Raw genomic sequence first — 27,015 nt, 5'->3', positions numbered from 1 at the left:
TTTGTATGAAGCCCAAGGATCAAGATAAAATCTGGTTTCTGTACAAATATTAATAAATGGGAAGAAATAACACAGGATTTAAGTGGTTACTTCACTTCCATCTATGATCCAGTAACTTGAACTCCAGACAGAGGAACACACGGTAATTTCTATGTAGGAGAGGCCAAAAAAATGAATGCCATAAATTAGGTATTTGTAAGAGAAAAGGCACAGCTCAGTTTAACTTTCAGCTTTGGATCAAATACCTATTTCCATACCAAGAACAGGACATTTAGGTATCCGATTTCAGCAGCAGCGTCAGTCGCTGCTGAACTGCCTTTGCTGAAATTTTGCTTTATGAGTGTTGGTTTTGTCTCCTCCTTTTTAAGCACAATAAGACATAGATATTAAGTTATTTGCTCTCCTGGGTATCTGCAGTGGAAGCCAGAAGCAGATGTACTTAACCTTTCAGGATCAGCCCTTACTTAAAGACTTCTATAATCCAATACCAAAGAAAAGAATAATACGACTCAAACCAGAAAAGCCTGCCTAAACTGTTGAATACAAAATAACAGTGCCATGGAGAGGGACTGTGTCTAAGCAAAATTATGTATAAACTAATAGCCCCAAGCTAAGGGCCAAACCCCACTCATCCACTCATCCAAGGACTCAACCAAAAGATAAGGCAACCCATTTGACTTAGACTAATGTGATCACATATGCTTTTCCATAGCAACCACAGAGTAGTCACAGTAGCATTCAAGTGCCCATTTTCTCTTCCCCATGTTAATAGAGTACAATTAGATGATAAGTGGAAAACAGCTTGCACAGAAAGTCAATGATGATCTGCTTCAAACAGATAAAAATGAGAGAAAAGGAATTGAGAGAAAGAAGAAAGAAGACCACGTTCTCTCTGTTAAAGGACCTTGAGAGGATGGGCTTAAATAAAAGACCAAAATTATTTTAAGAAAAAAAAAAAGTACCCCTAGTATAAGAGGGACTCTGTTGCCTCCCCAAATAATATGACAAAAACAGTATGATCTAACATGCAAAAACAAAAAAGTACGTGTTGGGGGGAAAGCCTAAAACATAACAGCGGTTTGAAAAAACACTCATAAACCTTATGTGCTTTAAACACTTTCTGGCCCTTCCTACAATTTTCAATTCCACAGCAGTGACTTAACTGATAGCAACAATACTGGTAGCTCGAAGAAGTTCAGTGTTAGAAAAGCAGGTGACATTTTCAACTTTTTAAAGATTCTTGTTGCCAGTTTCCTGCTTTTCCTTTTTCCTTTTTTTTTTTTTTTTTTTTTTTTTTGGCGGCTGTGCCCACAGCATGAGGAAGTTCCCAGGTTGGAGACTGAACTCATGCCACAGCTGTTACTAAAGCCACAGCAGTGACAACATTGGATCCAGAGCCCGCTGTGCCACAAGGAGACTCCGCCACCTGCTTTTTCTTAAGCTAAGGCTAAATGTTTTGAAGAGGCAATGCTAATTTGCATGGCTGCCTGCCTTAAGAAAATGGAGAATAAAGGATAAGATGGTCAGATGGAAGATGTGCACAAAAGGTGTCTTAAATATAGTGGGTATTCAAGTAAACATTTGTTGATGAAAAATCAATTCCATTCAGAAAGATACTCACTGTTTGAGGCTATGTCAATCAAAAGAGTTTCTTCCGCTTCTGAAGGAAAAGAAGAACAGGATTAGAGAAGAGAAAACCATTTATTACAACCAAAAGAAGTACACACCTAACCAAACAATTACTTCTTTCAACCACCACTCCTAGCTTTTAGAATACATTAAAACAATCCTTTGCTTTTTTGTTTAGAATTTTTTTAACAGCACTAGGTTCTAAAGATTATGAGCAATTCAACAAAAAGAAAAATGAACTGAACAGGCAACCAAATGAAAGGCCTCAAAGCAAATCAGGCAATGACAACAGTAGGGAATATAACATGTTAACACAGGCGAAGGTGAGTTTAATTCCCCTCAACCATAACATACTAATTTAAAATAATCTCGCCGTATCATTTAGCTAATTCTTATAAAAAGCCAAGAAGGTGATCCCAAAGGCCTAGAGGAGAATTACTTTCTTAACTCAAATCTAGTTTCTCAAAATTTCCCAGTGATCTCATGACCTTCACCCCTGCTCCATACAGGAACAGAGAATACTTGAGGTTCTTTATCTTCAGGCTGCCATTAACGTCTGTGGGTCCAAGGCCTACCAGACCCAACAAGGAAGTACAAAATAGGCCAAAGCACAGTCTCCAAGTTCGGAGTTCTCTTTTCTCCCAATGGCTCACCTGGACCTCCTTTCTTACGTCTGGTGTCTAGACCCAACCCATCTCTTCCTCTCTGACCTCCCTGGATTTGGTCTACGGCATCTGCCAAAGTCTCCTGGTTAGTTAAACTCTGGGTACTAACTGCTTGGGATTAGTTTGGATCTACCTTGACCAGATGGAGTAGTCTCAGCCTTTTCTAGCTCCCTCACAAGCCTGGTGTGTATATCCAGCTCCATTATTCAGGTGCAACAGAAGCAACTGGTAAGGAACTAAGCTGTCCAGTGGTATAGTCTCAATAGTCTTACTAGCATGACAAATGAAGCAAGGGACAACAGTGCATTGGGACACAGGAATTATATCTTGACCCCTGCTCTTCAGTAACTTTAATTCTTTAAAACCTAAGTACTTGTAGCCTTTTCAAAATAGATGTACAGGTCAGGAGACAGAAAGGATGTGAAAACTCAAGGAGGTAACTGTTCCTTCTGTTATGGGGAACTACTGTGTATATGTATACATATTTTCCTAGATTCCAATCCAGCAACCTTCTATTTCTTATTAAAAACAATACTAAGAAAAGTTCTCTTGCGGCTCAGCAAGGTAAGGATCTGGTGTTGTCGGGTCGCTGCTATGGCGCTGGTTCGATCCCTGGCCTGGGAACTTCCACGTGCCACAGGTGTAGCCAAAAATGAAAAAAAAAAAAAAAAAAAAAAAAAGACAAATAGGATAAAAGGCCTCTAGAAGTAGCACAAAAAGGTATAGAGTTACTAGGATACTAAAGTTATGTTCTTTAGCTTTTCTCCTCCTTAAAGGGCTGAGTATGTAACAAAAGGCATTAATTACACTATGAAAAGCGAGGTGACCACAGTAACTTACTAAGGCATGCTGGTGCCTTGTTCAATGTGTCTCTCACACAGGGCAGGCTAAATGGCTAAATAAAAGACTTGATTCTTCTATACAATGTGGATGCTATTCATTGTGGGTATTTTTAATTCTTAATAAATGCATGCCCACTTAGCATTTCTACTTACAGGAATAAATCCTAAGAAAAAAAAATTCATGCAGGAAGATTCCTTACTTATTTATACTAATAAAAAATAACACAGATGATAAACACAGAGAATAACTACATTATAGGCCATTCATAAAATGGAACAGTATATAGTTATTAAGAGCATGTAAAAGCACTCGTAATAGGATGGCATGTGGAACAGACCAAAAACTACATATAGTATGAGTCCTACCTACCCTAAAAGTTACATATGTAGAAAAAAAGGAAAATGTAAGGTGTTTCTCTCTGAAGGACGTGGATTTACTTATTTTCTTTATAATCCTGGGTTCTTTCCAAACTTTTTTATAGTGCATATATTACTTTTGCAATCAAAAAAGCTGAATGTAGTTTAAGAAAGAATCCATGCAAGAGAGGATTCAGGTTTTCCAAGAAGCCGCAGCTGATACAGAACGCCTGTCTGATGAATCCAATGGACCCACCGGAAACATAATGCATTTGTTCTCTAATAATCAATTTCCTTTCTGGAGCAGTGTGAGATGACAGAAGCAACACCTCCTACACAAACCTCCCAATTTTTGAGTCTCATTGTAGCAGATGAAACAACAGATTTTCTGTTCTCTTTCCCCAAATTTCAGGGCAGGAAGCCAAATATTTCCTCCCCGGAGTAGATTTTCTTATGATTCACCAATGTCAAGGTTTGAGAATCAGCACAATTAAGTGTAAGGTATCACAATCTGGCAAGGCGTCTTGCCAAATGTTTTAATTTCAAATAGTGTGGGGAGAAAAGTGCTGAACGCGTCTGAATCCAAGTGACCTTGATACTTTACAATAAGCAGTTTATCAGTTAAACCCAAGAATGTGACTTAAATCCATATACAGGTTCATAAACATAAAAGACCACCTACATAGTAACAGACCACATACATCTCTAACCCCAGCCAGGGAAGCAGGTGAGAATATATATATTTCAATATATTCTTTCAGCACTCTTAGAGAAAACATTTATCATCTTCTCAATGCTAGATCAGTAATGTTATCTTTTTCATACTGAGAATAATACATTTCATTTTATGTGCAGTGACAAATTTAAATATGGATGGTATTACATAATGCAATAATGACTGAGGAAAACATTTTAAAACTAACTAAGCAATTAAAGCTAGTACCTTGAACACATCTAAAATGGCTATTTATAGGAATGATATCTTGAACAAGCTCTTCCTTCTTGTGCAACCGGATTATTAGCCTAGGAAACAGAAGAATGCATCAACGAATAGCCACTGAAAAACTCAAACATTCAACAACAAAATACACTGCTGTGTTGTTATACAAATCTAGTCTGTATTTATTAGACTTGCTGTATCTCGTTCCCTGGATCTGAGCATCGTGATAGACATTGTTTTAGTCTAAAAGGATATTAGCGGTGATCAATACCTGAATATCTGCACTGTTCTAAGCCATAGAGTACAGAACTAGTCTGTTTCCTAAGAACAGTTTACAATCTTAAGAGCATGAATTACACTGCACACACCTTCCAATCACGCCTACCAGGGTGAAGAATAGCTAGGTGTGAAGTCCATGAGAGCAGGGCTACAGATGTCTTTTCACCGTAGTATTTCTAGAACCTAGCACAGTGCCTGGCACACAGCAGTCACTCAAGTTTGTTGAAAAAACGAATTAAAAATGTCATCAATTAGCTTTCCGATTATGTTCCCATAGCTTTTACTGAAGAATGGTTCTGTCTTGTCAAACAAGTATACAAGTTCATAGCGATGCAAGAGGAGGTACCCAGCCAGCTGGATCAGTCAAAAGAATCCCACTGACCAATAACAGTAGCAGGTATCACAACCAGATTGCCGTTACACCCCTTGTGTTTTTACTCTGGTTTCCAGTTTCATGCTGGTATTTCTGGTAAACAGGATTGACCTTAAAAAAAAAATTAGCACCCCAGTATGAGATGCAAGACTTCTAAATTCCTATGTACTCCTGAATATTAATTTTCATTTAATAATTCTTTGCAGCTCAGAATCAAGGTATAACCTACTGGTAAATGGCCATTCTGAACATTTCCTAGCTTCCCTCAAATCACTTTTCAGGTGGTTCTTTTTGCCAGGAACAGTCTTCTTCCTGAGACCTAGCTCAACGATCACCTCCTCTGTGAAGCGTCTCCCAATATAGCCCTAAGCAGAACTAGTGGCCTCAAGCCCTTTGCTTGTCCCTCGAATAGAGCAACTTAACACACTCCACAATAGTTATATTTATTTCCCTCCCTGCCGTGAGCTTCTTGAAAGCAAAGACTCTACCATATTCAGTTTTGTCTCCTACCTAATAGATGCTCAATAAATATGGCTGAATAAACAATTTAATTAAGCTATAAACAGAGATGCGTTTCTAAATATACTTAACTTCTGACATTAAAAATGTCAACTGTTTTGAAGGGTTTCATTTCTATTTTGGTTTTGGGGGGGACTTATTGTTTTAGCTTTTTGAAATTTTTCTCTAAAGCATTAACCTGGAAGGAGATAACTTGTGGAAAGGAACTGCTTAGACGGAACTAAGAGAAATAAAAGTATTAATGCTGTCTTTCTGCTCTGATCCTGCTTGCCTAATTGCCAGGGGCTTATATTTTAAGAGGACCAGAGGAATATGGGGCAGGCCCTTTCCAGCCTGCAAAGTTCATGAGTCGAGCAGAGAGTTCTGTAAACCCAGATGGAAACCAGAAACTAGATAAGGCTAACCAAACAAGGGGCAAGGATGAAGAGTTTTCTTTGAGGAAAATTAACAGAAATGAATATGATTTCCAAGTATCATAAACTAGAAATGGTGTTGAACAGTCACAGTAAAGTTTCAACTGGATTATATTGTTAAAAACCAACACAAAACAGACAACATGCATGGAACTTGAGGGCATTATGCTAAGTGAAATAAGTCAGACAGAGACAAATACCATATGATCTCACTTGTGTGTGAAAATGAAAAACAAAATCCCCAAATACTGCAATCAAAGACACAGAGAACAGATTGGTGGTTGTTAGAGGCGGGGGTGGCAGGAGGGTAAAATGGATGAAGGGGGTTAAAACATATGAACTTCCAGTTATAAAATAAATAACTCATGGGGATATAATGTACAGCATGGTAACTATAACTAACAATACTGTATTGTATATTTGAAGTTGTTGAGAGTCAATTTTAAAAGTTCTCATCACAAGAAAAAATTGCTAACTATGTGTGGTGATGAACATTAACAAGACTTCCTGTGGCTGGGAGTTCCCACTGTGGCTCAGCAGTAACAAACCCGACTAGTATCCATGAGGATTCAGGTTCGATCCCTGGCCTCGCTCAGTGGGTTAAGAATCTGGCATTGCCATGAGCTGTGGTGTAGGCTGGCAGCTGTAGCTCTGATTCGATCCCTAGCCTGGGAACTTCCACATGCCAAACGAGCAGCCCTGAAAAAAAAAGAAAAAACCAAAAACCAAAAAACCAAGACTTACTGTGGTGTTCACGTCACAATACATACAAATAGCATTATGTTGTACACCTAAAACTAGTATGTTATATATCAATTACATCCCAATTAAAAAAAATGTGGAAGTTCCCAGGTGGCGCAGCAGGTTAAGGATGTGGCACTGCTGTGGTTGTGGCACAGGTTGCAAATGCAGCTCAGGTTCAATCCCTGGCCCAGGAACTTCCACATGCCATGGGTGTGGCCTAACAAAACAAAGAGAGAAAAAAATTAATACCTCCCCCACCCCGCCAAAAAAAAAAAAAGACCATCACAAAAACATGGGTAAACTTGGGGAGTTCCCATTTTGGTGCAGTGGAAATGAATCCAACTAGTATCCATGAGGATGAGGGTTCGATCCCTGGCCTCGCTCAGCAAGCTGGGGATCCAGCATTGCCATGAGCTGTGGTGTAGGTCTCAGAAGTGGCTCTGATCCCATGATGCTGTGGCTGCGGCTTAAGCCAGCAGCTGTAGCTCCAATTCAGCCCCTAGCCTGGGAACCTCCATGTGCTGCTGGTGTGGCCCTAAAACTCCACGGGGGAGAAAAAAAAAAGGTAAATTTGGAATTTAAGTCAATTCTGCAAATATTTATTTAATATCTACTACATGTCAGTCACCAAATAAACTGTAGCAAAAGAGTAGGGCTAAGAATAAACATAAAAAATTCTACCTAAATGTAATCATTCAACACAGAAAGATGAAAAATAATGGGATATGGCAAAACAATATGGCAATCAGAATTTGGTAGTTGGAAACAGAAAAGAGTAATAAATTGCAAATGATGCGGACTCAGTATAATCCCTAAGAAATACTTCAATTTGTTTAAGGAAGGTTTAAGATGAGACAACAGGTTGTCTTTTTATGTTTTCATCATAATCCACTTGCCTTAAAAAACGAATGTTAGTGTTTGATCCATTGTGTACCAAAAAACCCTTATTTTTAATTGTAATTTGTCTCAGGTAAATTTTTCATACGGTTGATAGCAAGAACTACAGAACTAAAGATTACAATAGGCTTCAAGTTCTAAGATTAAAAGGCCCAAAGTAAGAAAGTTCTGGACACTCAAATCAAAGAAGGCACCCCAGAGACATGGATTTGAGGATTATAGATGGTTTGACAGTATTAGGTGCCTCTAACAAATGATTTCAAAAGAAACTTCTCAGACAATGTAATATCTTTTGAGATACGTTACATGGGTTCAAATCTAAGCTATGCTACTTCCTAACTGTGAACTAGTGACTTAACTTCTCTGTACCTCAATTTCTGTATCTAGAAAAGGGGGATGACGATGATATTACAATTTCACAGAAATCCTCACCTGAGGGTTAAATGAACTAGTTCACAAATGTGCTGGCAGACATCAAGCCATCGAGTGTTAGTTGTGCTATGCTCGTAACTTATACCGAACTGGAACACAGAATTTTATTTCCCTATGGGGAGGGCGCACAGTCAGGAGAGCCACCCTGCCAGGTTTAAAAGTTCTCCCAGGACAAGAGACCAAACAGAATGAAGCATTTATCTCAAGGCCAGCCGCTCACTCCTTTAACAGCTGAATAGAGCTACAAACCTACTGGATCAAAGGACCAGATTCTGGGCTATGGTCATCTCAACAATGTAGCTATTTTATTTAATCCACATAATTTTGTTTTTAAGAAGAGGAAACGAGGGCGCAAAAAATTTACTGATTTGCCCAAGGCTCACATTTTCCCACCCTATTCTTGCCTTGGGAAGTGGCAGTGGTGTTCCACTTTTCAATTCACTTTTCTGTTGAATTTACTTTTATTAAACTGGTCTTCCAGGGTTTGATGAAATCTGGGAAAAATAAAATGAATTCAGCACATCAACAGAACTGACTAAGCAGGAGCTAGGGAAGAGCTACTCCATAGGAGCTGACCTCCACTTAGAGTGGCCCCAGGAGTCTCAGAAAAGGGCAGGCTAGGCCAGGGGGAATTTCTTCTATGTAAACTGGACACCACAGACACAGGCTGGGTCTGGATAATCTAAAAGCAAGGACTGAGAAAAAACTGTTTTTAGTCAGAATCCAATGCTGGGAGCTGGCAGGATTTAAGGGATCAACAATTTTTAAACTCTGATGTCAAGAAACCAGTGAACAACCAAGGGAGGTGGCTTGGTCACAAAGGGATACTTTGAAGATGAGACATTAGCGGCAAGGGAGGCCGATCAGCAACTATGGTGATAGCTTATCAAAATCTTTTGATCAATCAGCCAACAATCTTGACTGAGTTCCTATGTGCAAGGCAGAGTGGAAGGTTAACACACCCTGATGAAATGCCCAGTGTGGTTTACATTTTCTACACATTTCATTACTTTTTCTAACAGTCACGTCAATAAGTGAGGCAGTTACTGGCCTACACAAAACCATTACTGAATTAATGAATACGCCTTCAAGCAAATGGAATAAGGGGGCAGGGAGACTGGAGGAACCAGTTGAATGAGGTTAAGAAAAAGCACTTCTGTAAGGTTAACAATGAGGCGTTTCTACAGCACTTTTACTTTTTGTAAAGCACTTTTGCATTTATTATTCTCCCAGTTAAAACTCCAAAGGCCATAGTAAGGCAGTTAATGCTTCTATTAAACTAACGAGGACTCTAGGGGCCAGAAAACTTTATTGACTAGCCCAGGATTACACAACCCATGTCAGTTGCATGGGCAGGAACTAAGAACCCAGGCTTCCTGCTTCTCCGCCCATTGAGTCCTTCCACGGAGCCGCACGGCCAGGAGTAATCCATCTACAGCCTTGGAAGTGGGGGACAAAGCCCGGTGGTTAGAGCACTGGCACTTCACACCTGGGCCCAAACCTGTTGCCTGCGGGCCTCAGTGGGAGAACGGTGGGTGGCTTGTCGCGGTTTGGGGTTGGGAGGTAATGGCAGGCTCCCCTCCTCTGTGGGTATCAGGTGGTTACTTACTCATACTGCCCGTTCCTCTGGACTAGGGTCAGGGCGCAGGGCTCCCGGAGAGGACCCTTCATCTCCATACCCTCGAGAGTATGCGGGCGCTAGTTAAGGGTCTCCTCTAGAAGCGCCGCCCGGGAGGGGACGCGCGGTGCGGGGTGGAGGCAGGCTCCCGCCCCTCTGCCCACCCCCCTCCTTCCCTCCCTCCCTCCCCGCTGTCCGAGGCAGCGCCTCCCGCGCCGGTCCCCCTCCCCCGTTCGGCTCGGCCTCGGGGCCTGACCGCCCCCCAGCCGCCTCTGGGCGGCGATCCGCAGTCCCGCGGACCCCCGCCCCCGCCCGGCGCGGCCTCCCCTCCCCCTTCTCTCAGGCGGATACGGCGAGGGGCTGGGCTCCAACCGGGAGCGGCGGCTCCATCCCGGCGGCTTCCAGGCTCGGCGGGGCTGCGGACTGCGGGCGGATCCGACGACACGGCCTCCCGCGTCCTCACACCCCCTCGCCTCGGCTGCGCGTCCTTAGAGAAACGGCTCCAGGCCGGGAGCCGGGGGCTGGGGGCCGGGAGCCGGGAGCCGGGAACCGGGAGCCGGGAGCCGAGAGCCGAGAGCCGGGAACCGGGAGCCGAGAGCCGGGAGCCTGACCCGAGAGAGAGCGGCGCCTCCCGCCCCCGCCAGTTTTCCAGGCCGCCGCAGATTCCGCCCCCTGCGGCCAACCTGCGGAACTGCAGGGGAAGACCCGACGGACTGGGGGCGTCTCCACCACGTCCAGCAAGGGATAGGTTTTCAGTGCTGCCTGTGACACCAGACTTATTGTGGGGACTCTGAAGACGGCCATAGAAACAAAGCACAGTCACATCTATGGGGGAACTCGTTGGCATTCGGGCCACTAGGACCCATGTCATCCATTCAAAACATCCTTGTTATGGTTAATAGAATGCACTGTGCTGTTTAGCTTACCTCTTAGATGCCCCCGCTCCCCCACCCACCCTTCTTCTTTCCACCTCCCAAATCAGACCTCTGCTTTTTTTGGCCCCCTCTAGGTCACCTCGAAGCAGGCAAAGACCAAATATATTATCCCTGGCCCAGATCCCTTGCCTAATATAGCAAGCATTGGATGACAAACCTAACCCATGGTTATTTCACACAGCGACCCAGGCTTGGAAATTTCAAAGCCATGTGTTTTCCTCCTTTCTCCTAATTTCTCTGTATCCTGTCAGCCCAAAACCTTGTTAATATGTTCTTTGGAATTACTTTTAGATTCCGTGTTTTCTTGCCATTTGCACTGCCATTGCTTAAGTGTAAGCCCTTGTGATATCTCCTTTGACCATTTTACTGTGTCGACAGTCATAAGAATGTTCTTCCCAGAATAATGTTTCCACTGTGTTATTCATTTGCTCAAATCTGCAATGAACTATATATCGAGACTGATTTTGGAGTTCTCCCTGTGTCTTAGTGATACCGAACCCAACTAGTATCCACTAGGACATGGGTTCCATCCCTGGCCCCACTAAGCATCTGGCTTTGCCCGTAAGCTGCATTGTGGGCTGCAGACGTGGCTTGGATCTGACATTGCTGTGGCTGTGGTATAAGCCTGCTGCTGCAGCTCCAATTTGACTTCTAGCCTGGGAACTTCATATGCTGCAGGTGCAGCCCTTAAAAAAAAAAAAAAAAGAATGATTTTAAACCTACGGTAATTAAGACAGTATAGAATGGAGGTAGACAAACCAATGGAACCAAATACAGAGCCCCAAGACAGTTACACGCACATATGGAAGGCTGATATGCAGCATATTTGACATTTCAAATCAGTACGTTGGGGGGAATGGATTATCCACTAAACGGTGCTGGAACTATTGATAATCCATATAGGAAAGTATAAAATTAGACCCCTGTCTCACACCATAGAGAAAAAAAATCAATTCCAGGTGCATTTAAGATCTAAATGTGAAAAGCAAATCTTTACAACCTGTAGGTGAAAACAGAATATCATTCTGACCTTGGAATAGGGAATGAGAATGATTACTTAAGACACTAAAAAGCACAAACAATAAGGGAACTGATTGACACATTTAAATACCTTAAATTTCAAAATGTATGTATTTTAGGGAGTTCCCTTCGTGGCTCAGCGGTTAATGAACCCAACTAGGATCCATGAAGATGCTGGTTCGATCCCTGGCCTTGCTCAGTGGGTTAAGGATCCAGCATTGCTGTGAACTGTGGCGTAGGTCACAGACTCGGCTTGGATCCCTCATTGCTGTGGCTGTGGCATATGCTGGCAACTACAGCTCCTATTCAACCCCTCGCCTGGAACCTTCCATATGCCACGGGTGTGGTCCTAAAAAGCAAAAAAAAAAAAAAAAAAAAAAAAAAAAAAAAAAAAGTATGTACTTTAAAACAACATAAACAAGTTAAAAGACAAATCACAGATTGGGAAGAAGATATTTTCAATGCATATAACCGACAAGGGATACTCTAAAAGGTTCTACACTTCTAGCTGTCATCACCTCTCTGACTTCCTCTCCTACCACTCTCTTCAACTCACTCTGCTTAATCCCACAGCTCCTTGCTATTTCTAGGACATTCTTGCCTCAGGGCCTTTACACTTGCAGTTCACTCTGCCTGCACTCTCATGCCCTTCAGGTCTTTGCTCAAATGTCACTTTCTCAGTGAGGTCTTGCTAGACAAGTTTACTTAAAATTGCAGCTCAATAATCTCCTTTCCCACTCCCATACATGCATGCTCCCTATCCCTCTTCCCTGTTAATTTTTCTCCAGAGGATTTATCACTACCCATTATTCTATCTATTTTACTTAGAAATTTTGTTTATTGTTTACCTTCCCCCACTAGAATGTAAGTTCCATGAGGGCAGGGCTTTTTGTCTGTTTGGTTCATTCCTGCATTCCCAGTGCCTAGAGCCATTCCGTGAAGAAAGCAGATGTTAGAAAAATACTGATTAAAGGAATGAATGAATTGGTGTCCAGAATATATAGGGACCTCTACAAATCAGTGAGAAAAAATACACCTAGTAGAAAAACTGACTAAATATGAGTTTATTTGGTTTTGGGGCGGGGGGTTCTTTTTTGCCACACCCGTGGCATGTTGAAGTTTCCAGGCCAAGGATTGAACCTGAGCCACAGCGGTGACAATGCTGAATCTTTAACTGCTAGGCCACCAAGGGGCTCCCAAAATATATGAATGAGCAATTCAGAGTCAAGGAAACCCAAATGGCCCATAAAGACATGAAAAGATGCTTCACCTCATTACTATTCAGGGAAATAGAAAATTCAAAGCATGAGATACTATTACACAAACATTGGTTTGACAAAACATAAAAATTCAGACAACACCAAGTGTTGAGACTGTAGAACAGATAGAACTCTGATGATCACTGCTACAAGGAGTATATGTTGGTAAATCCGCTGTGAAGAGCAATTTGACATCATATAGTAAAGTTGCATAGGTAATAACCTTCAACCCCGAAATTCCATTTCTAGCTGTAGACCTGGGCAAAATTCTAACCTTTGTGCACATGGAGACATGTAAAAGAATGCTCATTGCAGCACGATTGATCATCTCAAAAAAAAAAATGAAAGCACGGAGTTCCCGTCGTGGCGCAGTGGTTAACGAATCCGACTAGGAACCATGAGGTTGTGGGTTCGGTCCCTGCCCCTTGCTCAGTGGGTTAACGATCCGGTGTTGCCGTGAGCTGTGGTGTAGGTTGCAGATGCGGCTCAGATCCTGCGTTGCTGTGGCTCTGGCATAGGCTGGTGGCTCCAGCTCCTATTCGACCCCTAGCCTGGGAACCTCCATATGCCGCGGGAGCGGCCCAAGAAATGCCAAAAAGACAAAAAAAAAAAAAAAAAATGAAAGCAAATTAAATGTCGAGCAGTAGGTGAATGAATAAATAAATCACGGTATTCATGATGTTGAATACTGTTTTGAAATTAAAATGCATAACTCAAGCTACATGCGTAACAGTTAAATTTCAAAAATATGTTGAGCATAAAGAGAAAATTACAAAAGTTGCAGAGTATTCCATTTATATAAGGTCTGAAAATATCTGTTGCTTACAGCTACAGAGACATGGTAATAATACATAAGACATGAAAGGGCATGATCATCACCAAGTTCAAGAGGATTGAGAGAACTGAGACTGGGAAGGGCCATATAGGGAATAGCAGCTGTCTCTGTAATATTTACGTCTTTAAAATCTCCAAGTTGATCTGACCGGATTTGATAGCACCGGGTGGTAATACAGCATTGTAGGTCAACTACACCCCAATAAAATTTTTTAAAAACTATTTAAAAAATTTTAGATGTTCCTGCTGTGGAGCAACAGGATTGGCACTGTCTCTACAGGGCCAGGACACAGGTTCAATCCCCAGCCCAGCTCCATGGGTTAAGGATCTGGTGTTGCTGCAGCTGCAGCTCAGATCTGATCCCTAGTCTGGGAACTCCATGTACCATGGGGCAGCCAAAAAAAAAGAAAGAGAGAGAGAGAGAGAGAGAGAAATAATTTTTTAAAAAATAAGAGGTTGTGAAAAAATGGAACTATATTGAGGTGAGGACACTAAAAAATGTGGTCTCTCACAAGGGAGATGATAATTTTCTCTCTCTCTCTCTCTTTTTTTTTTTTTGTCTTTTTGTCTTTTAGGGCTGCACCCGAGGCATATGGAGGTTCCCAGGCTAGGGGTCCAATTGGAGCTACAGCCCCCGGCCTACACCATAGCCACAGCAACGCGGGAATCTGAGCCACATCTAAGACCTACACCACAGCTCACGGCAATGCCGGATCCCCACCCCATTGAGCGAGGTCAGGGATTGAACCTGAGTCCTCATGGATGCTAGTCGGATTCGCTAACCACTGAGCCAGGACAGGAACTCCTCTCTCTCTTTTTTTGGCCACACCTGCTGCATATGAAAGTTCCCTATTCAGGGATCAAATCTGAGCCACAGCTGTGATGTACACCACGGCTTTGGCAGTACCAGATCCTTAACCCACTGTGCCAGGATGGAGATCGAACTTGTGCCTCAGCAGTGACCCGAGCTGCCTCAGAGACAACACCAGATCCTTAACCTGCTGTGCCACAGCTGAAACTCCCGATGACGATTTTCTTGGAAAAAAAAAGTAGTAAGTGGATGTTTTGATAGTGATTACAATAATTATCTTGGTGGTTAATACTGAACTCATGTGACAGACGCTCTTCGCATGGCTTCGCATATGTACTGTCACCTAATGCCCACTAAATCCCTGTAAAGCAGTACTATTACTGTTTCCATTTTATTTATTTTCTTTATATTTTTTGGCCAAACCCATGGCATGCAGAAGTTCCTGGGCCATGGATCAAACCTGAGCCACAGCAGTGATCTAAGCCATAGCAGTGACAATATCTGATCTTTAACCTTGTGAGCCACCAGGGAACTCCTTGTTTCCATTTTAAAGAGGAGAAAACTGAGACTCAGAGAGGTTTAGCAACTTGCCTATTAATTTTTTAATTTTTTTTTATTTTTTCCTTTTTATGGCCACACCTGTAGCACATGGAAGTTCCCTGGCTAGGGGTCCAATCAGAGCTGCAACTGAGGCCTACCACCACAGCCATGGCAACACAACACCAGATCCTTAACCCACTGATCGAGGCCAGGGATCCAACCCACATCCTCACAGAAACAACATCCCATCCTTAACCCACTAAGCCACAACAAAAACTCCAAGCCCGAGCTTTTAATCGAATACATTATACTGTCCATTCACTATTAACAGTCATAAATAACATCAAGTGTTTTATTTAGAATCAGGTGCTATGGTAACTGCTCTACCTGAATGATCACATTTAATCTGATGAAATTTCTGATGAAACTGAAGTTGAAAGTAGAGGGTTTGGGAACTTGAACAAGGCAGAGGAAGGGACAGGTACTGATGGAGAGTGAGAGCAAATCCAGAAAAGTCAATAAAGGTTTCAGAGCAACAGAGAGAGCCCAATTGGAGGCAGGTAGTGTAGATTTCCGCAGTGGTTCAAACCAGCATGGGTCTGCAACTTTCTCTGGTAAGGCTTGGCAGATGGAAAGCAGGAGTAGGGAAAATATCCCGAGAAGGTGCGTTCGGCTCAAGAATTGGTACAGCAGGCAGAACGGAAGGTCATGGGTGAGGGAGTCTGAAGTGGTTTAGGATGTAACCAAATAGCTGACCCTGGAGTCCAAGCTGTGTAAAGAAACGTATCCACTCAGCCTAGGGCCAGCAGAGGGGAATCAAGGCAAGCCTGACTAATTTCATCATTTCCCTAAGCCTGATCCTGCAGCAAGTACCTCATTTTTTTTAGGATCACTTGAGGGATGATGCTTACCTACGGACTTCTGCATGTGTTAAGCAATTTTTGTAAGTTGGCTAAAATTACTGTTTTACCCACAACTGCCTTCTGACTTACCTATGGTTGTTAATGCTACTACGATTTAACAAGTCACCAAGTTTGAAACTTCAGGTTGATTTGTGAACCCTTCTTCTTCTTCATCTCTGATAGCCAATAACTCAAGTTTTATCAATTCAATAGTAAATTCCTTAATATATAGCTTTGCTCATTCTCACCTATCATCACCAGATGGTATTTTGCCTAACTGAACAGAGGTCTCATGCCTTATACTTGTATTTACATACAAGAGATATCCAATGCAGAGTTAAATGGTCATTGAACAAAATTCTAATAAATGAAACCGTACCTTCAAGAAAGCACTAGTCTCATCACTATCACCACAACCACCCCCCAACACACACACACACACACACACACACACACACACACACACACGCACGCACACGCACACGCACACGCACACATACACGAGTAAATGGGTGTCTGGTGCCTGCCTCTTTTTTTTTTTTCAAGGCTACACCTGTGACATATAGAGGTTCCCAGACTAGGGGTTGAATCAGAGCTATAGCTGCCATCCTACACCACAGCCACAGCAACGCCAGATCCGAGGCGCATCTGTGACCCACACCGCAGCTCACGGCAATGCCGGATCCTTAACCCACTGAGCAGGGCCAGGGATGCTAGCCTTATGGATACTAGTCGGATTCGTTACTGCTGAGCCACGACAGGAACCCCCCCCCCCCCCCCCGGTGCCTGCCTTTCATCCATTAAGCTACTATAACTAAATCCTTAGGACCTAAGGGCATTTTAGAGACAAAATAAAAAAGCGAAATCCTGAAAACAGACTGTAAAATACTAGAAGAAAATGAAAAATGTGAAAATAATATATATATATATTTTTTTATTTTTAGGGCCGCACCCACAGAGGTTCCCAGGCTAGGGGTCTAATCAGAGCTACAGTTGCTGACCTATGCCACGGCCACAACAATGCCAGATACGAGCTGCATCTGAGACCTACACCACAGCTCACAGCAACGCCGGATCCTTAACTCACTGAGCGAAGCCAAGGATCAAACCTGTAACCTCATGGTTCCTCGTCGGATTTGTTTCCACTGAGCCATGATGGGAACTCCAAAAATAATAATTTAATTAAATGGCTACAAAATATAACAGTCTATCAAGTTCATTAATTGCTAAATTTTAGATTTATTTTTAAAAAATCCATTGTCTTTAAAAAATTTTTTTAGGTTGGATCTGTCATTTCCCAAGAATTTCCAAGTATGCATAATAATTATGGAGAAATCACAGCCATTATAAATTAAATTCGCTATGCACTGACAAATAATTTTAAGAACAAAATTACAAAAGCCCTTTCAAAAATTTATAGCAAAAATATAAATTTTTAATGCAGGATGGGGATGCATTTTGATATACTTAATATGATGCTGGCCGAAGCCTTCACCAGTAAGAGAGCATAGGTAGGGCCTGTAAAGGCAAAAACAGGCCTGCGTGCCTGACATAGATGAGGCTGGGGTGGAAGATTTCGCGTAGGTGAGTCAGCAGCCAGGGGCTGGAAGGCAGGCCAAGCAGAGGCATAAATGATTCATTGATTTTTAAATCACCACTAGTTGAAAAGCCTCGCTTTTCACACACACAAATCCAACACAGATATTGCTTTCCATGCAGAGCGGCGTAACGAAGAGCTCATTTTGATTTATATATTTTCATTTATACTGTTCATTCCTTATAGAATTAGGAGTGAGAAAGACTTATTCGAAAGGTCAGGCACAGCAGGCAGGCGGAGGAGCTAGTCTCCTTCGGTAATAACCTTCTCCTTTGGCACTTGACGCCCCAACCCTCCTCCTCTCAACATCTCACCTTCCCTTTGCTACTGTATTCCTGCCTTAGCTAGCTTCTTTTCTTTTCTTTTTTTTTTTTTGTCTTTTTGCCATTTCTTGGGCTGCTCTCGAGGCATATGGAGGTCCCCAGGCTAGGGGTCTAATCGGAGCTACAGCTGCCGGCCTATGCCAGAGGCACAGCAATGCCAGATCTGAGCCGCATCTGCAACCTACACCACAGCTCACAGCAACGTGGGATCATTAACGCACTGAGCAAGGCCAGGGATCGAACCCACAACCTCATGGTTCCTAGTCAGATTCGTTAACCACTGTGCCACGACAGGAGCTCCCTGGCTAGTTTCTTAATTCCCTTCGCCCTCCTCCCCTATTTCATTCTGCTTGGCCAGGATCTCCTTTCTGCTTTACAAATCCCATAGCCAGGTCTGGTATCGGCCAAGCTTACTTTCCCTCAGAAATTTATTTTATTATTATTATTTTTTGGCCAGTCTCCTGGCATGCAGAAGTTCCAGACCAGGGATTGAACCCATGGCAGAGCAGCGACCTGAGCCACAGTAGTGACAATGCTGGATCCTTAACCTGCTTCACTACCAGGGAACTCCTCCCTCAGAAATCTAAAAATTATTAAAAAGGATTCTGTCCTGAACCAATCTTTCCAGAGTTACCTACCAAGTCGACTCTTAACAAACCTTATGTTCTACTCCGTATTTCTCTTAGGAATTGAACAAGCGCAGTGGTTGGTGGCGAGCAGACAGGTGTGCTCATGACTCAGGTGCTCCCTTTGCTCATCTGGTCGAATACTTCTAACTTGCCATCCTGGTCTTGACCCTTACAGAGCGTTAAATTATTTTTTACTGGTCATAAGCTGTTTAAAATATATCCACAAGGAATCAAAGGGATGCTGATGTTGAAATGCAGATCGTAAAAATGATTAAAATTCTACAAATTCTCAAGAGGATACTTATCGGACCCATAAGCTGCATTTATCTGATCAAAATTCTTACAAAGCACATAAAGATGTCTATAATAATTTGAAAACCCTAAAAAAGAATACAGAGTTAAGCCTGACTTCATCTCAGTTTTTCATTTATCTGGAGTAAAACTTATCCACATCTACCAAGTAAAACCATCCTCGAATGTCATCATTTAGAGGCTAAACACAAAAATTATTAACATAATAAACAAGCTGGTATTTTTTTAAAGTGCAAAATTCAAGAATTCCAATCAGGTCTTAAAAGCAGTTTTTGTCTATTTGGGGCATTTAGTCTACCCTGTGATGGATGCAATGGGATGATTTATAAAGATCACCCAAGCTCTCTTCTAACTTCAACCCTGTGACTTTTTTTTTTTTTTTTTTGTCTTTTTGCTATTTTCTTTGGGCCGCTCCCACGGCATATGGAGGCTCCCAGGCTAGGGGTCTAACTGGAGCTGTAGCCACCAGCCTACGCCAGAGCCACAGCAACGCGGGATCCGAGCCGTGTCTGCAACCTACACCACAGCTCACGGCAACGCCGGATCCTTAACCCACTGAGCAAGGGCAGGGACTGAACCCGCAACCTCATGGTTCCTATTTGGATTTGTTAACCGCTGCGCCATGACGGGAACTTCAACCCTGTGACCTTTTGAGGCAGGACATGACACACGAGGCTGGTCTCAATTTCAGTGCAGAACATATTCTTGGTTTCTAGGCTATTGTTTTATGTCTTAGTCCAGAAAGATCTGGGAAGAATACTTCCTGGGAAAGATGTGTTATGTTACTTACTCCCATCCCTCCTCCCTAAGATAAGAGCCTCAGAACCAGGAATTCCCATCGTGGTGCAGTGGAAAAGAATCCGACTAGGATCCATGAGGTAGGTTGTGGGTTCAATCCCTGGCCTCGCCCAGTGGGTTAAGGATCTGGCGTTGCCGTGAGCTGTGGGGTAGGTCGCAGACGTGGCTCGGATCCTATGTTGCTGTGGCTGTGGTGTAGGCTGGCAGCTCTAGCTCCGATTAGACCCCCTAGCCTGGGAGCCTCCATATGCCGCAGGAGTGTCCCTAAAAAGCAAAAAAACCAAAACCAACCAACCAACCAAACAAAAAGAGCCTCAGAACTAAGAAGGAGATGAATAGGAAAAGAAAACTTAGAAGCTGGAGTCTTGTGACTATGACAAGAGGAAGTGGGGGACCGGGGCCATTAAAGGCCTGATTTGGAGGTGGCCACCTTAACAGATGGCAGCAGGAATGAACGACAGGGTGACTGTACACCTCAGAGAAGACCGGGACAGAATATTTCAGGACCCTAAGAAGTAGACACGCCCTCCCCTCCATTGCTATTTTCATCTTCCGTAATCTCTGGAGTTCAAAATCAAGGTGAGGGGCCTGAAGGAGGGAAGGCGGGGGACTCCTAAAGAGGACTGAGTTTAAACATGAAATCACACACATACACACACACACACACACACACACACACAATGAACTGACTGAGTTGACATGGATAATTCTAGATCATTCTCTGATCTCAGGAAGAATGGTGCCTGTAGAAAGAAATTACGTCCCAACATAGGCAGGGTAAACTCTACAACCTCGTCTGTCTTGCTAAGGCTGTATACCTAGCAACTTGCACAGCAGTTATTCCATAAGGTGGCTGTGTCACATAAAGATTTCCCTTGCAGAAAATAATGGGTGATTTAGAATTTTCCCAAGGATGTTAAGCATCGAAAGAAGTTGGGAAATGCTGCTCTGATCAATTTGACTAATTTCTTGATCACATGCAATTCATACTTCTTTGCGTCTCATTAACGCTGTCTCTCCCCCCAGCCTCCTCTGCAGGTGTACCTGCTGGAATCCTCACTGTTCTTCAATGCTCACCTCAAGTAGTCCTTCCTCTGTGAAGCTTTCCTCCTGCTACCTCTCAGCTGGAAAAGAATGCTCCTTCTTCTGAACAACTGTGTTTTTCTTCATGTACCTCTTATGGAACTTCTTGGAATTTCTCAAGGTCTGTTTTGCATCATATTGTTACAGAACAAATAAGCACAGGATGAGCTAGCACAGCATGAGCTCTGATGTTTCTTATCTTCACTCCCCCACTATCTCCTCAGTGCTTCTCAGTTATTCGTTTTAAAGTAAATGTTTATAAAGCAGTTATATCTTCCTATAGTACATCTAGTTTCTTCTTTTAATGTGCATAAAATGTATACATACAGCTTAACAATTTACTACAAAGTGAATGCTCCTGTGACCTCTATCCAGGTCAATAAACCAAACATTGTTAGCATTTTGGAAGACGCCCCCCATACCAGGTGCTTCTCTCTCTGATCACCCCTTCTTCCTACACCCAGAATTAAACCAGGGTTGCTACTGCGCCAGCATAGTCTCACGAGGTATAAAAGCTTCTCTATGATGAGTCACACTGGTCGTTAAATTTTTTGAAGATCGTCCTGGACCTAACTACTATCTTGACTTTTGTGGTAATCATTTATTTGCTTTTCCTTATAGTTTTGTCAATTATGAATGCAGCCATAAATACTTCCGCTTAGTTTTGAACTTAGTATGGATGGCATCATGCAGTATGCGCCCTTTTATATCTTGCTAATTTCATTCACTATGGTCATGCATGTAGATGTATATAGCTATCATTTTCATTGATGTATAATATTCTATCATATGAATACATCACATTCATTCTCCTCCTAATGACTATTTGGGTGGTTTCCAGTATTTGGCTATTATATTATTATTATTATTATTTTCTGCATGCCTGCAGTATGCAGAAGTTTCCAGGCTAGGGATCAAACCAGAGCCACAGCAGTAACCCACGCCACAGCAGTGTTAATGCCAAGTCCTTAACCACTAGGCCACCAGGGAACTCCAGTATTTGGCGATTATGGACAAATGCTGCTGTGAAGATCCTTGTACCTAGATTTTGGTGTACATAAGAATAATTTTCTCTAAGGTGTATTATTCTAGTGGAATTCCTGGGTCAAAGGTGTCACAGGCTGGGGGCTCTCCAGAAGCCAAGGCCGAGATGGGGTGTTGAAAGCAAGATGTTTATTAGGACCCAGGCCCATGAGAGAAAGGCAGAGGAAGTAGGACTGGGCTGAGGGAGAAGATGAACTGTGACACAAGTGTGACACATCTTGAGTCAACTCGGCGTGGAGCTTGGGAACAAGGAGTGCCCATCAGTGTGTTCTGCGTCAGGCCTTGCTCACTGACACTCCTGCTTTGCTCATTCACCTTAGGAAGAGCATGACCTCAGGCAAAGCAACGCTCTGCAGCTAAGGCAGATCTGAAGGAGGTGGCAGCTGGAGGCTATCTGTTGATGGCATTCCCATACCTGTGCAGAATGTCCTTCCGTGAAGGAGAATCTGAGTGGCACATTTCTGTTTCTCTACCCCGCTAGTGTACAGATATGTTCAGATCGGGTAAATAATGCCAAACTGGGAGTTCCCATTGTGGCTCAGTGGTTAACGAATCCAACTAGGAACCATGAGGTTGCAGGTTTGATCCTTGGCCTTGCTCAGTGGGTTAAGGATCCAACGTTGCCCTGAGCTGTGGTGTAGGTTGCAGACGTTGCAGATTGCAGACGTGGCTCAGAGCTCACGTTGCTGTGGCTCTGGTGTAGGCTGGTGGTTACAGCTCCGATTCGACCCCTAGCCTGGGAACCTCCATATACCGAAAGGGCAGGCCTAAAAAAAAAAAAAAAAAAAAAAAGCCAAACTGGTTTCCACAATGGTTGTACAGTTGACACCCTTACCTGCATGGCATGAAAGTTCCCATTGCTTCTCATCTTCACAAACTCTTGGCATTGTTAATCTTTACAAAATTTTAGTCATTCTGGTGGATGTGTTGCAGTATCTCATCGTGGTTTTAATTTGCATTTCCCTGATTACTATTGAGGTAAAACACCTACTCCCCTGTTTACTGCCCTGTTATGTCTCTTTTTGCCACTTGTATTTATTTCATCTTAGATAATGAGTCTCTTTAAGGTAGGGGTCAGCACACACAGCTTGATGCGCATTTTTGTATGACCCTCAACCAAAGAATGGCTTATATGTGTGTGTGTGTGTTTTAATTAATGTATTTATTTTTTAATTTTTAATTTTAATTTTTTTGCTTTTTAGGGCCACACTTGTGGCCTACCTCCATACAGAGGTTCCCAGGCTAGGGGTCGAATAGGAGCTACAGCTGCCGGCCTAGGCCACAGCCACAGCAACACCAGATCTGAGCTGTGTCTTCTACCTACACCACAGCTCACAGCAATGGCAGATCCCCAACCCACTGAGCGAGGCCAGGGATTGAACACACATCCTTATGGATACTAGTCAGATTCATTTCTGCTGCGCCACAATGGGAACTCCCCATATATATGTTTTTCATAATGATTTTTTTTTTTTTTAGGGCCGCACATACAGATGTTCCCAGGCTAGGGGTCAAATTGGAGCTGAGGCTGCCGGCCTACGCCACAGCCACAGCAATGCCAGATCCAAGCAGTGTCTGCACCCTATACTGCAGCTCACTGCAACACTGGATCCTTAATTCATTGATCCGTAACCCAGGGAATTTCTGATTTTTTAAAAAAAATTTTATGGCCGTATCCCCAGCATATGGAAGTTCCTGGGTCAGGGATTGAATCTGAGTCCCAGTTTTGGCAACCAGGGATCCTTAACCAACAGCACTGGGCTGGGGATCCAACCTGAGCCTCTGCAGAAACGCCAGCTGCTGCAGTCGGATTCTTAACCCACTGAACTATGGTGGGAGATCCCAGTTTTTATATTTCTTAACTATTGGACAAGTTAAAAAAATATATATATATATCATTACATGAAATATCATTATGTCAAATTCAAATTTCAGTGTCCATAAATAGAGTTTTATTGGAACCTGGCCATGCTCCTGGTTTACCTATTGTGTAGGGCTGCTTTCATGCTACAGCAGCAGAGTTTTGTGATTACAAAAAGACCTTTCAGCCCACAAAGCCTGAAATATTTACTATCTGGCCCTTTACAGGAAAAGTTTGCTGAGCTCTGCTCGAGGTTGCTGGTTCTAAAGTGTGGTCCCTGTACCAGCAGCATCAGCATCACCTGGGAACTTGTTAGAAAGGCAGATTCCTGGCCACACCCCCAACCTATCCGTTCTGAAACTCTGGGAGTGGGTCCGGCCCTCTGTGTTTTGACAAGCCCTCCAGGTGATGCTGGTGTGTTAAAGTTTGAGAACCCCGGACTAGGCTGAGACCAAGGCGCTAATCCATTTTCTCTGCTGGTCACCATAGAACTTGATATATTGTTCTACACATAATGGGCAAGCTGTAAATGAGCCTTGAAAAGTGCTCCATAAATATATTATTATGCACATAAAATCTGTCCAAAATGGGGAGTTCCCGTCATGGCGCAGTGGTTAACGAAGCCGATGAGGAACCATGAGGTTGTGTGTTCAATCCCTGGCCTCGCTCAGTGGGTTAAGGATCCAGTGTTGCTGTGAGCTGTGGTGGAGGTTGCAGACGCGGCTTGGATCCCGAGTTGCTGTGGCTCTGGTGTAGGCCCGCAGCTACAGCTCCGATTCGACCTCTGGTCTGGGAACCTTCAGATGCCGTGGGTGCAGCCCTAGAAAGGACAAAATAAATAAATAAATAAATAATAACAACAACAACAACAACAACAAAAAGTAAAATATGTCCCAAATGGACACCTAGAGCAAAATTAAGAGAGGAAAAGTTGGGGAAACCACAGAAGGCAGTGTAATACCTGAAGAGTATTGTGGAGGGTGGAGGACACGATGTCACCAGGGAGCCAACCCCTGGACCCCTTCCCTCCACCTCATTTCATAGATCCTTTAAGCAAGGATGAAAGGGATATGGTCCCTTTCCTCAAGGAGGTCACATTCTAAGTAGGAAAGTGGCCTGATCCTCTTCTCCCTCATTTACCGCCTTTTTTATAACTTACCCTCGAAGAAGTGTCATTGCCCCAAATCGCCCTCCCTAATAAATAGTAACAGAGAACGGGGAAAATCACTTTGCAAACAGCTGTTCTGCCTCACCCCTCTTTAGTATAGGGCTGACTTCTGGACTAACTTTCTCATATCCTGTTTTTTCCCTTGGCTCAATCTGAAGCTCTTTTTTTCTTTTTGTTAACTACCATCCCTTGAGTGCATATTACATGCCAAGATCATGCTAAAGATTTCATGTATACTCGTACATTAAGTCCTCAGAAAGCCACTTTGCATTCGGTATCCTTATGTCCATTTTACAGCTGCAAATTTGAGGCTTAGAGAGGTTAAATAATTTGATAGAATTCAAACTCCAAGTCTTTCTGACTCTAGAGCCCAAGCTGGTAAAAATTGTGCTATTCTGCCTCTAACGATATTTGTCATTTGCCTTTAGCAAACCCATTTCAGATTATTTCGCATGTGTTTGTTTTAGGGCACGCATGGGTGTGGAGCATTTCAAGGTGGAAGTATTTAAAAAATCTGGCTATATCTTTTTCCTGAGCTGGGATTTGTGTGGTAACTTTTAAAAGTAAAAAAATCCTTTTATATGCAACTTAAAACGACGACGACGTCAAAAAAATAAGAGAAAGAAAACAGTTCCTTAACCAGGTAACATTACTGTAAACAGCACAATAATTTTGCTTTTTTGGGGGGGGGCACACCCTCGGCATATGGAGATTCCCAGGCAAGGGGTCTAATCGGAGCTGTACCTGCTGGCCTACACCACAGCCACAGCAACGCAGGATCCCAGCCGTGTCTGCAACCTACACCACAGGTCACAGCAACCCCGGATCCTTAGCCCACTGAGCAAGGTCAGGGATTGAACCTGCGTCCTCATGGTTCCTAGTCAGATTCGTTAACCGCTGAGCCATGACGGGAACTCCAACAGCACAGTAATTTATATTTCTTCCGCTGCATTCCACATTAAATAACTGCATTGTTTCTTCAGTATGAAATTGTTCTTTTCCCTTTTTTGACTCACCCTGTCTACTAGCTCTTTTTCCTTCTGTTAGAGATTATTTCTACTTGTTCAGTTTTGAGCAATATTTTTTGATTCATCTGCAAAGATCTTATATTTTCTGTATTTTTATTGACGTATAGTTGATTTACAATATTGTGTTCAAGTGTACAGCAAAGTGATTCAGTTATATGTATATATATATATATAGAAAATGTTATTTATTTATTATATAAATATGAACACCTTCATGGAGGAACATTAGAAGGAGTAGAAAGGCAAAAATAAGAAAAAAGTCACTCTTGATCTTACCACCTTGCTGTAAGTACTGTTAACATTTAGAGTGGAACCTTCCAGGCTTTTTCCTTTGTGGAAATCTATTTATGTAAATTATTTCTCTCTTTTAGCAAAAATGGGGTCACTCTGTTTTCTTGCTCGCCTTTTTTTCACTCAGCAATACATGAGAAGCATATTTCCATGTCATCAGATATTTACATAATCATTCATAATGACTGCTTCGTATCCCTTTTATGAATGTACTATACAATATTCTGCCACACACTTGTTAGGTTTTCCCCCTCCCTGAACTCTAACTGTCCTTAATCCTTTGCTGTTCCAAGAATTTACTTTGGGTGCATGCAAGAATCCCCTGTTATTCTCCAACTTCCACCTTACAACAACTTCTGTGTGGAGCTAAAGAAATTATCTGGCTGTATATAATACCAGAGCCTTAAGAGTGACAGTTTCTTCTAATAAACCCAGAGTGAACATCATGGAGACAATTGGCAGAAATATTTTTCAGTCGTTTTCTCAATATAATTTCTACTGTCAAGAAGGAATCCTTGTGAAGAACAGAGAACTTAATAAAGGTGAAGCGGAAAGATGACGTTTGGAGCCAGACAGTCTGGGATTTGAATCTGGCTTCTGTCACTCACGAGCTGTGGGACCTTAGATGAGTTATTTAGCCTCTCTAACTCTCTGTTTTCTGGTATGTAGAATAGGGATAATAATTTTAATTTCATCAAATTGCAATGTCATATGTAAAAACCTAGCACAGCTCCTGCTACAATAGTAGGTGCTCAAGAAATGGTAGATGTATACTGGCTGTTACCATTACCTTTTGCTTAATGTGCACCGAGGAAGTAGCTCATTTTTAAAAATGCCACTATCATAAGTGTCCTTAACAAGAATGGAGAGGG

General features: G+C 42.6%; 1 protein-coding gene across 3 annotated transcripts in view; it reads right to left on the bottom strand.

Moving 5' to 3' along the window:
• The window catches only part of OCRL (OCRL, inositol polyphosphate-5-phosphatase), a 63,076-nt gene extending 42,312 nt beyond the window's left edge, over positions 1-20,764 (bottom strand). The window contains exons 1-4 of one of the 3 annotated variants that reach the window (XM_021079694.1): positions 10,060-10,226; positions 9,700-9,779; positions 4,437-4,516; positions 1,622-1,660 (exon numbers count right to left, since the gene is read on the bottom strand). In XM_021079694.1, coding sequence (XP_020935353.1) covers positions 1,622-1,660; positions 4,437-4,516; positions 9,700-9,779; positions 10,060-10,098 — 238 coding nt within the window. In that variant the 5' untranslated portion in view covers positions 10,099-10,226. Of the gene's footprint in view, positions 1-1,621; positions 1,661-4,436; positions 4,517-9,699; positions 9,780-10,059; positions 10,227-20,745 lie in introns of those variants that run through there. The other 2 variants (XM_021079696.1, XM_021079695.1) reach the window with 2 other exon arrangements.

This window comes from Sus scrofa, chromosome X (assembly GCF_000003025.6).
Source record: "Sus scrofa isolate TJ Tabasco breed Duroc chromosome X, Sscrofa11.1, whole genome shotgun sequence".
Classification (NCBI taxonomy): Eukaryota; Metazoa; Chordata; class Mammalia; order Artiodactyla; family Suidae; genus Sus; species Sus scrofa.
The sequence above is the reverse complement of the archived record's forward strand: the minus strand, read 5'-3'. Positions and strand labels throughout refer to the sequence as shown.